Genomic DNA, 15,899 nt, shown 5'->3' with positions numbered 1-15,899 from the left:
AACCGCTCTACCACCGCTAGCGCATCGTTGAAGCGTGCAGCGAAAACGTCCCCAATGAAATACCCAGCCAGCCTCCCAACAGCCTGAAGTAGGGAGCTGAGGTCCCTGAGAGCGCAGTGCAGCCTCCGACAATCATTCTCTGCTGTAATGTTCAGTCTCCGACCTGCCACAAATAAAGAGTAGAGATGAGGATAAGCGCATGCTCAATTTCATGAAATAACCTTTCAAATGAGCAACTTTAGTTTTTAATTTTTTTTTTTTTTACAGTCCATTACATGCATTGCATGCTTTTCAGAAGACTCTTACAGTACTGAAAATGACTTAGTGCTTTTTTACAGCACTTTTGGTAAAATGAAAGGCAAACAACCCCTAGCCCCTGCCACCTGAGAGAACTAATTAGGTGTTAGAAAAATGGCCCAGCCTATGAGAGATACTACCATACCACTTAGACCTATCCTATTCCTTAAAATCTACACCTGTAACAATGAGATAGGCACTGAAAGTTATTTCTGGATACCACGATTGGGATTTTTTCCCTGCAGATGTCTAAAAAAACAAAATGTCTTGATTGTGTGCATCTTCACACCCCAGAGCTAATACTTGGCAGAAGCATCTATTGTAGTCAGTCAGCTGTGAATAATTTTGAATACGATTCTACCAACTGCACAACTCTTAGGGCAATACACACTCAGTCGGCAGTTTATTAGGTACCTTACCCGTTCATGAAAATGGTTCGCTCCTACAGACAGTGAGTCACGTGGCTTGCTATATAAAGCAGGCAGACAGGCATCGAGGTATTTAGTTACTGTTGGATTTAACATTAAAATGGGCAAAACTAGTGACCTAGGCGACTTGGAGCGTGGTATGATCGTCTGTGCCAGGCGCACAAGTTCCAGTATCTCAGAAATGGCCGGCCTCCTAGGCTTTTCACGCACGAGTGTCTAGGGTTTACTGAGAATGGTGCGACAAACAAAAAACAGTCAGTGGTAGTTCTCTGGGCAAAAACAGCTTATTGATGAGAGGTCGAAGAAAAATGGCAAGAATCATATCAAGCTAACAGGCAGGCCACAAACAGGCAAATAACGCACAGTACAACAGTGCTGTGCAGATTGGCATCTTAGAACGCAAACTTGTCGGTCCTCATCACAGATGGGCTATTGTAGCAGACGTCCACACCGGGTTACAATCCTATCAGTTAAAAACAAGAAGAAGCAGCTCCAGTAGGCACACGATCACCAACACTGGCCAATTGAGGAGTGGAAAAACATTGCTTGGTCTGACGAATCCTGGTTCCTGATGGCAGTCAGGATTTAGCGTAAGCAACATGAGTCCATGGCCCCACCCTGCCTGGTGTCAACGGTACAGGCTGGCGGCGGTGGTGTTAATGTTTTATTAACTTTGATTTAATCAGGGGAGCCCAATTGAGATCAGGGTCTCATTTTCAATAGTCCCCTGAGACCATAAAGCAAAACACAATAATGTGTGGGGAATGCTTCCCCGGCACACGTTAGGTCCCTTCATACCAATTGAGCAACGTTTGAACGCAACACCTTGTAGAATCCATGCCCCGAAGAATTCAGGCTCTTCTGGGGGCCAAAGGGGGTCCGACCCATCACTCAAAGGCCAATGAGTGTATATCCATTGTTTTTGTAAAATTGCTCAGTCCATTTAATTGGGAATCATTGATGGAGGGCAATATTCAAACCTGGTCTTTGATTATGAAGAACATTTTAGTCGGGAATGAGAATGGACCACTTAATACCACTTGAAAAGCTCTTCTAGCAAATGATTCTGGTGTGTCTTTGGCAATCAGTCTGAAAACCTAGTATCACGTTTCCTTATCTCCAAAATCACATCGTTGTCACGCCTCCCTTGAAACACTTTTTGGCGTATCTCCATTCATTAGGCTGCTGGCTAACGTTATACTTTTCTACCAGGAATTTATTTTTACATAATAATTATAATAATAAAGATTCCCCATGATTTTATTTTTGTAAGATCCAAAAAAACTGAGGCAGTGGGAGAACATATTCAAGTAAGTAAATACATTTTTCAAATGTAAAAAAAAAGTATTATTACCTAGCTAGCTAGCTGGCTACAGTAGGCTAACTCAACTAAGCTGCTAGCTAAGTAAATTAAATGTATCAGCTAGCTAACTTCCTATTAGCTAGCCTTCTTGATGTAATTCACTGTAAATTAAAAACAGTCTCCAAATGCATTTGTAAATAACAGTCATGAAAAGGGGTGAAATTGCAGCTCCAGCTGTCAGTAAAAGGAGAGCGTAGGCTACTGCACAGGGCAGGTAATTTTGTGGGAGGACATGAAAAGATTCTCCAGTCCCTAGAGAGTAAAACTTTGAGGACAAAGAGATAACACAATATACAGTGCCAACTAATTTGAGTATAATAAAGACTGTCTTGTGTTGTTTTCTGTCTTCAGATATGGAAACCAAAGCCTGCTTGCAAATGAAGACAGCACTCCTAATGAATGTCGCAAGAGACTAAGGGTATATCTTAGATATCATGGGTTACATAGTGCCTTCAGTGAGTATTCATACCCATTGACTTATTCCACATTTCGTTGCGTTACAGCCCAAATTCAAAATGGTTTAAATATCTGTTTTATCCTCTCACCCATCTACACACAAAAACCCATAATAACAAAGTGAAAACATGTTTTTAGAAATATTTGCAAGTTTATAGAAATAAATACATATAATTTACATAAGGGTATATTTGAACACCCGAGGCAACACGTTAGAATGACCTTTGGCAGTGATTACAGCTGTGAGTCTTTCTGGGTAAGTCTAAGAGCTTTGGACACTTGATTTGTACAATATTTGAACAAAATTCTCCAAGCTCTGTCAAGTTGGTTGATGATCATTCCTAAACAGACATGATCAAGTCTTGCCATAGATTTTCAAGTAGATTTATTGTTATCACAAAAAACATCCCTGGTCCTTGCCGATGACAAGCATATCCATAACACGAGGCAGTCACCACCATGCTTGAAAATATGAAGTGGTACTCAGTGATGTGTTGAATTTGTCCCAAATGTAACATTTTGAATTCAGGACATAAAACATTTTTTTTTTGCAGTTTTACTTTAGTGCCTTCCTTCTTTTCACTGTATTGTGGAGTAAATATAACGTTGTTCATCCATCCTCAGTTCTCTCCTATTACAATCATTAAATTGTTTAAAAGTCACGATTGGCCTCATGTTGAAAACCCTGCGCTGTTTCCTTCCTCACCGGCAACTACGTTAGGGAGGACGATTGTGTATTTGTAGTGATTGGGTGTATTGATATACCATCCAAAATGTAATTAATAACTTCACCATGCTCAAACGGATATTTAAAATGTCTGCTTATTTTATTTTTACCCATTTACCAATAGGTGTCCTTTCCGAGGCACTGGAAAAGCTTCCTTGTCTTTGTAGTTTAATCTGTGGTTGAAATTCACCAAGGAACCTTACAGATAATTGTATGTGTACAGACATTAGGTAGTCATTGAAAAAGTCACGTTAAACACTATTATTGTACAGAGTGAGTCAATGCAACTTAGTGGGATAACGGCCAGTGCCACCATTGTACAGCGCCCCTGGAGTAAATTAGGGTTAAGTGCCTAGCTCAAGGGCACCTACAGGTATCGCAGCGGAAGTTGGAATATGCAAAACTTGTATGTGCAGGACAAAAATTAACAACCCCAAAAAGTATTATATATGTTCAGCTAATTTTTACTCCTGAACTTACACCTCCCCAATATTAATTGCATCCCATTCAAGCCTCAATTCATCAGAGCATGGACGAGAAGTTGAAAGTGTTCCACAGGGATGCTGGCCTATATTGACTCCAATGCTTCCCACAGTTGTCAAGTTGGCTGGATATCCTTTGGTGGTGGACCATTCTTGAGACGCATGGGAAACTGTTGAGCATGAAAAACCCAGCAGCAGCAGAGTTCTTGACACACACAAACCGATGCGCCTGGTACCAAGTACCATACCCCGTTCAAAGGCACTTAAATCTAGTCTTTCCCATTCACCCTCTGAATGGCACACATTCACAAGCCATGTCTCAGTTTCAAGGCTTAAAAATCCTCCTTTAAAATCGATCTCCTCACCTTCATTTACACTGATTGCAGTGGATTTAACAGGTGACATCAATAAGGCATCCTCGTTTTCACTTGGGCATTCTGTTATTGAAAAGAGTAGGTGTTCCTAATGTTTTGTACACAGTGTATTTGGGCTTGTCATAATAAAGAGGTTGAATACTGAGACTCAAGACATTTCAGCTTTTAATTTGTAATCAATTTATAACATTTTCTAAAAACAATTCCACTTTGACATTATGGGGTATTGTGTGTGTGGGCCAGTGACACAAAATCTCAATTTAATCCATTTTAAATTCAGGATGTGAAACAAAATGTGGAAAAAGTCAAGGGGTGTGAATATTCTCGGAAGGCACTGTATCTATTGGCCTACATACTTTAGCAAAGGTACACAAAAACACAGTTAAACATCACACAATGTAAACCTAACCAGCAGGCCAACCCTGCTGGATGGAGGTCTGCTGGGTGTGGAAGGTTCTGTTTCAGCCCAGCAATTAAAACCTGATTCAACTTAAACCTCAAGTGTGCTATTGCTGTACTGGAATAGTGGGTGTGCTCACCCAGTAGATCAGGGATCAGTGGGGCAAGGTTGGCCACCACTGGTATCGAGTTAATTTTGTTTACTTGAAATAATGATTTAGTAATAATAGCCCACTTGTTACAACTCAATTATCTACTGTTGTTAAGACTTAAGATCTCTAATCTTTACATAGGAGTTAGCTTATTTGTACATCTTGCAGTGATTAAGTGTTTTGATTCTTTGAAGTATTTAAAAATGTTAATTGTTAAACTATTAATAACAAAATAAACTAGTGTCAATGTTGATTAATCACAATTCTGCAATGAAGAGGGGAATGGGTTTGGTTTTAATGTGTGTTGTATTCTCAAATGAACATTTCCTTTTTGTTTATTTGTAAGATCAATAATCCGTTTTTTTCCCACTCTCAGTATATGAGATACAGTACAAGTCAAAAGTATGGACACCTACTCATTCAAGGGTTTTTCTTTTTACTATTTTCTTCATTGTAGAAACAAATACAAAAATTAGATTCTCCAAAGTAACCACCCTTTTGCCTTGACAGCTTTGCACACGCTTGGCATTCTCTCAACCAGCTTAATGGGGTAGTCACCTGGAATGCATTTCAATTAACAGGTGTGCCTTGTTAAAAGTTCAATAGTAGAATTTCTTTCCTTCTAAATGCGTTTGAGCCAATCAGTTGTGTTGTGACAAGGTAGGTGAGGTGTAGCGGAGATAGCCCTATTTGGTAAAAGAACAAGTACATATTATGGCAAGAACAACACAAATAAGCAAAGAGAAACAACAGTCCATCATTACTTTAAGACATGAAGGTCAGTCAATACGGGACACATCAAGAACTTTGAAAGTTTCTTCAAGTGCAGTTCCATCAGCCTACGCACAATACCCCATAATGAAAAAGTGACAACAGGTTCGTAGATTTTTTTGGGCAAATAAAAAAAAATAAAAAAAAAAATAAAATCTATTTACATAAGTATTCAGACACTGCGATGAGACTCGAAATTGAGCTCAGATGCATCCTGTTTTCATTGATCATCCTTGAGATATTTCTACAACTTGTGGTAAATTCAATTGATTGGACATTATTTGGAAAGGTAAACGGGGCAGCAGGTACCCTAGTGGTTAGAGCATTGGGCCAGTAACCAAAAGATTGCTGGATCAAAACCCCGAGCTGACAAGGTAAAAAAAAAAAAATCTGTTGTTCTGCCCCTGTACAAGGCCACTGTTCCCGGTAGGCCATCGTCGAAAATAAGAATTTGTTCTTAACTGACTTGCCTAGTTAAATAAAAAGGTAAAAAATAGCCACCTGTGTATATAAGTGTACAACACTTCAAATAACTCAGACGGGGGCAGTGCATGTCAGAGCAAAAACAATCCATGAGGTCGAAGCAATTGTCCGTGGAGCTCTGAGACAGGATTGTGTCGAAGCACACTGGCGAAGGGTACCAAAAATGTCTGCAGCATTGATGCATCATCATTGTGGATGATGCACACTGCCTGCCCTAAAGGACACCAGGTGTCGCAGGAAGGCCAAGAAGATCATCAGGGACTCCAACCATGCCCTGTTCTCAACACTTCAATCACTCAGACGTGGGCAGTGCAGGAGCATCATGGCAAAAACTGGAAGACTGGCCAATAGTTTCTACCCTCAGACCATCAGGCTGCTGAATAGATACACCCCCTATGCAACCCCCTCCCCTGTTGTTAATGAAATCTGTAATCACAACATGTTTCAAGCTGACCACCAATGTACAGCAGGTGAGCAAAAACTTGGTTATGAAGAGCCTTCACCCTAAAATTTTAAATATTGACCAGCATATTAGACCATTTCTCCCTTCTTGCAATCTTGAAATAACAGAAATCCTGTGAAAACCAGCATGCTGCAAACCTTCTAAAATGTTTTGTCACCAGTGCTGGTTTTGTTGACATTTTTGTTCCTCACGAACTGTTGCTCCTATGGCACAAGTCTGTTCAGCACCTTTGGATCTCCGCCCAAGCAAGGAATTTGATTGGTTTGACGTGTTGCGAAGCATCACTGATTTACATTGGGTTCCGACCCCTCTTTAGAATATTTTTTGTCATGGAATTTCCTCCGGCTTCCCGTTTTAGAGAAGCCTGGTTCGCAACTAGGCTACTGAAAACCTAACCCTGGGATAAAGTTGTATTTTTCAGCAGGGCAATAACACAGTCACATCAGCATGACTTTCCAGGAGGTGTTGAATGTTCCTGATTAGTCAAGTCTCCACCCGCAACTAAATCTGCTTTAAAATATTGCTGTCTATCAATGATTACCAACCAAATTTACTGTGCTTAATCAATTTTGACAAAAACAATGGATATACAGTATGTTGTACAAAGTTGGTAGAATCTTATTCAAAATTATTCACAGCTTTAATGGCTGCCAAAGGTACTTCCACCAAGTATTAAAGGATCATTTAGCATTTTTTTATAACCAAATCTAAATTTGTCATGTAAATGGCATGTTATAGAATGGTCCAGAAACTTTGTTGCAATTTCACTTCTTTTTGAGCAACCAGTGAACCACTTCATCCTCATTGTGCAGTTTGGAGCTCAAAGGCTCCAAAAACACCCAAATATGTCATTTTAGAAACTAAAAAAGCCCTCAGTATAGTTAAGCAGGACTTTACATGTTGTATACATGAAATTGTTGCATTCCAAACTTTATCCGCAACGTTATATTGCATTTAGTTGTGACACCTCTCCGTCCATTTTAGCAGCAGAGAAATGGAACAGCTGGATTGGGAAAACAGTCCGAGTCAAGTTCAGAATGAAACAATATCATGTGTACAACATCTAAAGACCTGCACAGTATATACTCAGAACGTTTCCATTTATAAAAGGATGTAGTTGGGTGTTTTTAGAGCATTTTGTATGTTTTTTTGGAACACCTGGGTCTAGACACTTCTTTTTGAGAAACATTCTCCAACCAGCGAATCACTTCCTCATCCGTGTTGTATACGAGGATGAGGAAGTCAATTCAAATGTAAAAAAAAACAAACATTGCATGCTCGTAAACAGGTGAAACAGTGAAATGCTTACAGGCCCTTCCCAACAATGCAGAGGGGGGAAAAAGCCTTTGAGCCCCCCATACTGCACTGGATGAGGAATTGATTCACTGGTTGGGGAAGTTTCTCAAAAACAAGGGAAATCTCAAAAAAGTCTGCACCCTTCTATAATATACCAATTACATTAAAAAAATGATTTGGTTGTAAAAAAAAGCAAACTTCTCATTTAACTCTTTGTTTTTTATTATATTATTAATTAGTAACATTTCTGTAATGTACTCTCACTTTTCAAATGTGGAGTTGGTTGTGTAGATCATGTGTATTTAATTATTAAGGCAGCAACATGAAGACTGAAAGGGGCGTGTAGACTTTCACTACGCACTGTACCAGACACCTCCACCCACATCGACGGGGCTGCAGAGGAGACGGTCTGCAGTTTAAAGTTCCTCGATGGATCTAACATACTGTGTATTACTACTAAATGTACTACATACGATTTAGAGAGGACTGTATAGTAAAAACGAATGTAGTGGGCTAAAAATGCCCTGCCAGCATTGGGTTACATCCTGTGCTCCCCCCTGCACACACACGCCTATTTTTATGGGTACAAGCACTGTTCATGACACAAACTGTTCACACCCCTCTTGTTAGTGGAGAGAATTTTGCACCTTTAAAGCTTATTTTCTGCAATTCTATACACTTTGCCATTTCTAATGTGTATTAATGTGATATTTGAGTGACAAAAAAAGTAAAACATCTCTGGGCTAAAAGGCCTAAAAAATAAAAATACCACACACACACACACACACACACACACACACATATATACACACACACACACACACAGTTGAAGTCGGAAGTTTACAAACACATTAGCCAAATACATTTAAACTAAGTTTTTCACAATTCCTGACATGTAATCCTAGTAAAAGTTCCGTCTTAGGTCAGTTAAGATCACCACTATTATAAGAATGTGAAATGTCAGAATAATAGTAGAGTGAATTATTTATTTTGGCTTTTATTTCTTTCATCACATTTCCAGTGGGTCAGAAGTTTACATACACGGAATTTGTATTTGGTAGCATTGCTTTAAAATGGTTTACCTTGGGTCAAACGTTTCAGGTAGCCTTCAACAAGCTTCCCACAATAAGTTGGGTGAATTTTGGCCCATTCCTCCTGACAGAGCTGGTGTAACTGAGTCAGGTTTGTAGGCCTCCTTGCTCACACGTGCTTTTTCAGTTTTGCCCACAAATGTTCTATTGGATTGGGCTCAGGGCTTTGTGATGGCCACTCCACTACCTTGACTTTGTTGTCCTTAAGCCATTTTGCCACAACTTTTGAAGTATGGTTGGGGTCAATGTCCATTGGGAAGACCCATTTGCGACCAAGCTTTAACTTCCTCACTGATGTCTGGAGATGTTGCTTCAATATTTTCACAATTTTCCATCCTCATGATGCCATCTATTTTGTGAAGTGCACCAGCCCCTCCTGCAGCAAAGCACACCCACAATATGATGCTACCACCCCCGTGCTTCACAGTTGGGATGGTTTTCTTCGGCTTGCAAGCCTCCCCTTTTTCCACCAATGATGGTCATTATGGCCTAACAGTTCTATTTTTGTTTCATCAGACCAGAGGACATTTCTCTAAAAAGTACAATCTTTGTCCCCATGTGCAGTTCCAAACCGTAGTCTGTCTTTTTATGGCGGATTGGAGCAGTGGCTCCTTCCTTGCTGAGCGGCCTTTCAGGTTATGTCGAGGACTCCTTTTAAAGTATAGATACCTTTGTACCCGTTTCCTCCAGCATCTTCACAAGGTCTTTTGCTGTTGTTCTGGGATTGATTTACACTTTTCTCAGTACGTTCATCTCCAGGAGACAGAACGCGTCTCCTTCCTGAGCGGTATGACAGCTGCGTGGTTCCATGGTGTTTATACTTGGGTACTATTGTTTGTACAGATGAACGTGGTACCTTCAGGCATTTGGAAATTGCTCCCAAGGATGAACCAGACTTGTGGAGGACTACAATTTTATTCTGACGTCTTGGCTAATTTCTTTTGATTTTTCCCATGATGTCAAGCAAAGAGGCACTGAGTTTGAGGGTAGGCCTTGAAATACATCCACAGGTACACCTCCAATTGACTCAAATGATGTCAATTAGCCTATCAGAAGCTTCTAAAGCTATGACATCAATTTCTGGAATTTTCCAAGCTGTTTAAAGGCACAGTCAACTTAGTGCATGTAAACTTCTGACCCACTGGAATTGTGATAGAGTGAATTATAAGTGAAATAATCTGTCTGTAAACAATTTTTGGAAAAATTACTTGCACAAGTTAGATGTCCTAACCGACTTGCAAAAACTATAGTTTGTTAACAAGAAATTTGTGGAGTGGTTGAAAAACGAGTTAATGACGCCAACCTAAGTATGTAAACTTCAGACTTCAACTGTATATGTATTTTTTTTCACTTTACTGCCGAGAGCTCACAAGTAAGCATTTCATTGGACCGTTAACACCTCTCTGTATTCTGTGCATATGATGAATAAAATGTTGTCTCATGCGAAAATGTTCACTCACTTGTTCCTGAAGTGACGATGAACTGTTGCAAACCCAGGTACACATCCAAGTCCTCTTGAAGGACAGGGAACTGAGAGAGAGAGAAATGGTTCAGGAGTCTAAGAAATAGTTAACTCCAAAATCAATGTTTGTCAGGCGTTTTGTCTTGAAGACAACATCATGTTGTCATAAGCACATCACATTAAACTATTGCAGGGTGAAAGGTGATACATGAACCAGACAAAAAAGGCCTGCACATTATATGTGCATAATACCACCTTTAAAATCATCCACATTTTATTAAATTAGGCGCATTTCAGTGTGTTGACCTTTTGTGGGATTTTCCAGGAATAAAAAACAAACAAGGAGAACACTCACCAACGTGGCGAAGGCATGGGACGGCAGCAGCTCCATCACCTTGACAACAACCTCCAGACTCTGCCGCAAGTACCGTTGCCATTCAGTCTGTTGCTATGGTAAGCACAAAGAGTTTAACTATTGATACAGGTTGAGGAAAAACAAGCAGTCTGTATGTGTATACACGGTTGTAATATATGTGATAATGGGGACATCCAAATGTTCCTTTAACACACTAGGCAATAAAGGCGCAGACAAATTTAATTCTCAGCACAACTGACGAAAACAGTGCGAGAAGTAAAGCGTCTTACATCATCATCCAGGGTCTCATCATCCAGCTCCTCTAACTGGGCTTGGTTATATCGGAACTGGATTCGGTTGAGAACCTCTCTTAATAGCAGCACTAAAGCGTCCTTATACCTGTAGGACCGCACAAGAGGCCAGATTAGCAGCCAATAGAAGAAGCAGCATCATACAAGAGGCTAGTAACTAAAGACAGAACCATATTAAAACATTAAAGCAACTCTGGCCCTCAAGGGTTACTGGGTGTGCAGGCTTTCGTTTAAGCCCTTCAGTAAGACAGACTCCGCTAATAATATCCCAGACTGGATGCTATGGTTAGTTGATTACTTGAATCAGGTGTGTTGATCAAGTGACGTGCTGGGAGAAGTCTGCACAACCAGTAGCTCTCCAAGATCAAAGTTGAAGAACCTTGCATTACAGACACTGATCCATAAATGTTTCACGCATCAGAAGGCATTATTGATAGTACATTCAAATTCCTTTGCTTTATATACAAGTAGAACCAGAGCAACACTGAAAGTGACATTACATCCATTCAGTTGTACCTGTTCAGCACACCGTCTCGGTCAGCCAGCCTACTTTTGATTTTAGTGGTTAAATAATCCAAGAAGATACTCCAGATGTCCAAACAGGCAAAATAGCCTTCGTGGGTGGGCTAGAACGATAGAGCAGAAGAACAGTTATTTTCTCTACAGTACATGACAGAGGTTTCTGATTCCTCAACAGTCAAACTCTAGGTAATATTATTATGGAAGCCATCTTGGCCTGCTGCAGAGTTCTTTTTCTCTAATCTTTCCCCAACTGCGGCATACGATACTGTAGTACGCGCATACTTCCATAGGATATTTTAGTGTCAGCAGCCCCTGTGAGCAGCGTAAAGGCAAATGTAGAAAGTAAACAAAATGGCTGAAAGGATGTGCTACCTGATTGAAAGTGTACTTGAAAAGTAGGGCTAAAAACTCCACCACAGGAAACTGAGCGTTGGACTCGATCCGCCGAAGGTGCACGCTGACGAACAGGCGCAGAAAGTCAGTGAACTTCTCTACATAACTGCAGACAGAGGGAGAGAGTGCCACATATATCTTTGCATTAGTCAAACTGATATATTGGTTGACTGATATTGGCCTGTTTTGGGCTTTTACAGATGATACCTGCCTTTACAATGGATGGAGAAAAAGGTTTTGTATAATTTCAGATAGTAGTTTTGTGTACAACGTCAGATGTGGGTCATTCCATGACTAGAATGCCTTTTTGTCCCTCAGACATGTGTACATTTTTCTAAAACACTTTGGATTGGATCACCTGCTCTAAATAAAACATGCTCAAAATGTTCATTAAAAAAAAATTTACTTGTAGAGTATATTGTTTAACACTTAACATGTACTAAATCTAAAAACAGGTACTTTAGAGATATTTACATTAACATATTTAAATATCCATAAATTAAGGTAAAGAAAGTGTATCCTTTATCTCTGTTGCATTCTTAACCCTCTTGCTTCAGAGCATGCGTTTACTAGGCCTACATGACCGGAACGAGTGTGCAGATCTTGTAAGGATTCTGTGACTTTCTCCCCTGGGAATTGGAAAGGACTGCAGATAGTATATTATGCATGGAATGAGCCATACACTGACACATCAAGTTCAAAACGTAAGGTTTACATTTTTTTTTTTTTACCAATGTAGTTTCCAAGATCCCGTCTAGCCGCTTTAGTTTAATCAAGTTTATTTTTCAAATGATAGAATTTGAATGCCGATTCCATCTTTGTGGGGCTGTATTTCCTCAGGACCACAATATGTGCAGAAAACTGATCCATGGCTGGAAGACTTGTCGGCAGACATATCGGAATTTGTGTATTTAAAAAAAAAACATTTTACTCATTTAGCAGACGCTCTTTTGCAGAGTGACTTAATGGCCGGCTCAAGGCCAGAGATTGTTCACATAGTTGCCTCGAGGATTCGAACCAGCAACATTTCGGTTACTGGCCCAACCCTCTTAACTAGGCTACCTGGCCCCATATTGGTCAGGCTCTACTTTATATTGAGGTCTCTGGCTAAATTTCTGAACCAATAACCAAATCGTGAATGCATTGGCCAGCTACTTGATTTGATTCTAGGGGCTGAGGTATTCAAATTCTGCACTGAACAGAAATAGCAGACTTGAAGTGGACTGAAATAGGTGCCGGTACTCTTTATATCCGAGTCAAGCACTGACCACTCCTCTCAAAGCCTCTGTCAAAGCCTTCCCCAGCCCCTTCTAAAAAGTCTACCTGTGCTGACAATCCAGGCAATCCAATGCACTTAATGGCATCAAGGAAGTATCTGACAAAGTATTTGATGCACCAGAAGATGTGTTAGCAGCACAAAAAGGCTCACTTCAATATAGATTACACTTATTTCCTCAAAATATTAACTTTTGTCTAACAAACTATTTAAAAGACTATAGAGACACGTGGAAAAAGCATCACATTTTTTTTTTCTGTCTCCATGATACACACCTGATGTCGCCGTCAAAACACTATGCCAACAGAGAAACAGAATATTTTGTGAAAACGACACTGATGACACTGATGTTATATTTAAGCAGTGAGTTATGTTATTATACTGAAACAAAGTATAAAACACAACATGAATCAATTTGAAAGATTATGCTGAGTTACAGTTCTTATAAAGAAAATAATTCAATTGAAATACATTTATTAGGCCCTAATCTATGGATTTCACATGACTGGGCAGGGGCAAAGCCATGGGTGGGCCTGGGAGGCCATAGGCGTACCCACTTGGGAGCCAGGCCCACCAAATGGGGAGCCAAGCCTAGCAAATTAGAATGGGTTTTTCCCCACAAAAGGGCTTTATTACTCCGATGATCCCGCAGGTGAAAAAGCTTGATGTGGAGGTCCTGGGCTGGCGTGGTTACACGTGGTCCGCGTTTGTGAGGCCGGTTGGATGTACTGCCATTTTTGATAGATTATCTTGAAAAAAGGCTAAAATGCCCATTAACATGGATTTAAACAAATTTGTGCACAAAATTTGAGAGAAATAATCTTTTTGTGAGTATGGAACATTTCTGAGATCTTTTATTTCAGCTCATGAAAAATGTGACTAATACTTTACATGGTGTGTTTATATTTCTATTTTTAGATTTTTTTTTAAGTGTAAGTATGATGTAATTAAAGTACTTCTCCAAATCAGAATAATCGACTCCACCCCTAAAAGCAATGCCATTTGGTGTAGGCTGCTATTTAATATATAAAAAATTGATTGAATATTGCAATTTGGCCATCGTCAAAGTATTCAGACCACCTGACTTTTCCCACATTTAGTTAATTTACAGCCTTATTGTAAAATTGATTAAATTATTTTATTTCCTCGTCAAATCTACACACCCCATAATGACAACGCGAAAACAAGGTTAAGAACATTTAGCTAATTTATAAAATAACAGAAAAACCTTTTTTTTTTTACATAAGTATTCAGACCTGTTGCTATGACACTCGAAATTGAGCTGGTGCATCCTGTTTCCATTGATCATCCTTGAGATGTTTCTACAACTTGATTGGTAAATTCAATTGATTGGACATGATTTGTAACGGTGCACCTGTCTATATAAAAGGTCCCACAGTTGACAGTGCATGTCAGAGCAAAAACCAAGTCATGAGGTCAAAAGAATTGTCTGTGTAGAGCTCCGAGACAGGACTGTGTCGAGGCAAAAATCTGGGGAAGGGTACCAAAAAACGGCTGCAGCATTCAAGGTCTCCACGAACACAGTGGTTTTGAACCCGATGGTCACTCTGACAGCGCTCCAGAGTTCCTCTGTGGAGATGGGAGAACCTTCCAGAAGGACAACAATCGCTGCAGCACTCCACCAATCAGGCCTTTATGGTAAGAGTGGTCAGACAGAAGCCACTCCTCAGTAAATGGCACATGACAGCCCACTTGGAGTTTGCCAACAGGCACCTAGAGAACTTTCAGACCATGAGAAACAAGATTCTCTGGTATGATGAAACCAAGGTTGAACTATGTGGCCTGAATGCCAAGCGTCACATCTGGAAGACATCTAGCAACATCCCTACGGTGAAGCATGGTGGTGCAGCATCATTCTGTGGGGATGTTTTTCAGCGGCAGGGACTGGGAGACTAGTCAGGATCGAAGGAAAGATGAACAGAGCAAAGTACAGAGATCCTTGATGAAAACCTGCTCAAGAGCTCAGACTGGGGCAAAGGTTCATCTTCCAACAGGACAATGACCCTAAGCACACAGCCAAGACAACGCAGGAGTGGCTTCGGGACAAGTCTCTGAATGTCCTTGAGTGGCCCAGCCAGAGCGCAGACTTGAAAACAATATAATATCTCTGGAGACCTGAAAAAAGCTGTGCAGTAATGCTCCCCATCCAACCTGACAGAGCTTGAGAGGATCTGCAGAGAAGAATGGGAAAAACTCCCCAAATACAGCAAGTGTTTATTGCACTGTCCGTACTGAAGTTGCAACAAAGTTTCTTATTTCTGACTGAAAAGTTCTGTTACTGAAAACTCTTGTTTAGGAAAAACATTCCTGATTCCCGTAACCCTCGCTCTCTTTACGTGCATCGCATGCGATAAATTACATCAATAAATAACTAACTCCATACACAGTAATGTCGACAGCAAATTGGATGCGGAGGACGTGAAAAATACAATTGAAACGGGCAAATGTTTACTGGTTGCTCAGGGGGGAAAGGGGAAGTCAGATCTGTGGAAGACATGACTTAGTTGTGGAACCTACTGAAGATCAAGAAAAAGGAGGGCATAGGAGCAAGTGTTGCGTGAGTATTAATGTGTGCCAAACAGTTGCTGTTAGATTACAATATTTTTTAAAATTCGGACCATTTGGAACATTGCAAACACTAAATAAGTGTACCAGAGAGTCTGTGCCAACAAAAAAATATATATAAAGCCTTTGATACAGCAGACAAAAAGAGTAACATGCATTCATGAATTGTGGTTTATTTATTGTTTTGGCCATTTATTGAAAGCTCCCTTAGT

General features: G+C 40.1%; 1 protein-coding gene across 1 annotated transcript in view; it reads right to left on the bottom strand.

Annotated features, from left to right (window-relative positions):
- xpo6 (exportin 6) overlaps window positions 1-15,899 on the bottom strand; it is a 62,120-nt gene that overhangs the window by 20,799 nt on the left and 25,422 nt on the right. The window contains exons 8-13 of the mRNA XM_021624327.2: window positions 11,805-11,931; window positions 11,427-11,536; window positions 10,890-10,998; window positions 10,600-10,692; window positions 10,243-10,312; window positions 4-163 (exon numbers count right to left, since the gene is read on the bottom strand). Coding sequence (XP_021480002.1) covers window positions 4-163; window positions 10,243-10,312; window positions 10,600-10,692; window positions 10,890-10,998; window positions 11,427-11,536; window positions 11,805-11,931 — 669 coding nt within the window. The remainder of the gene's footprint in view (window positions 1-3; window positions 164-10,242; window positions 10,313-10,599; window positions 10,693-10,889; window positions 10,999-11,426; window positions 11,537-11,804; window positions 11,932-15,899) is intronic.

This window comes from Oncorhynchus mykiss, chromosome 12, assembly GCF_013265735.2.
Source record: "Oncorhynchus mykiss isolate Arlee chromosome 12, USDA_OmykA_1.1, whole genome shotgun sequence".
NCBI classification, from domain to species: domain Eukaryota; kingdom Metazoa; phylum Chordata; class Actinopteri; order Salmoniformes; family Salmonidae; genus Oncorhynchus; species Oncorhynchus mykiss.
Note: the sequence above shows the minus strand (reverse complement) of the source record. Positions and strands in the feature narration are given on the sequence as shown.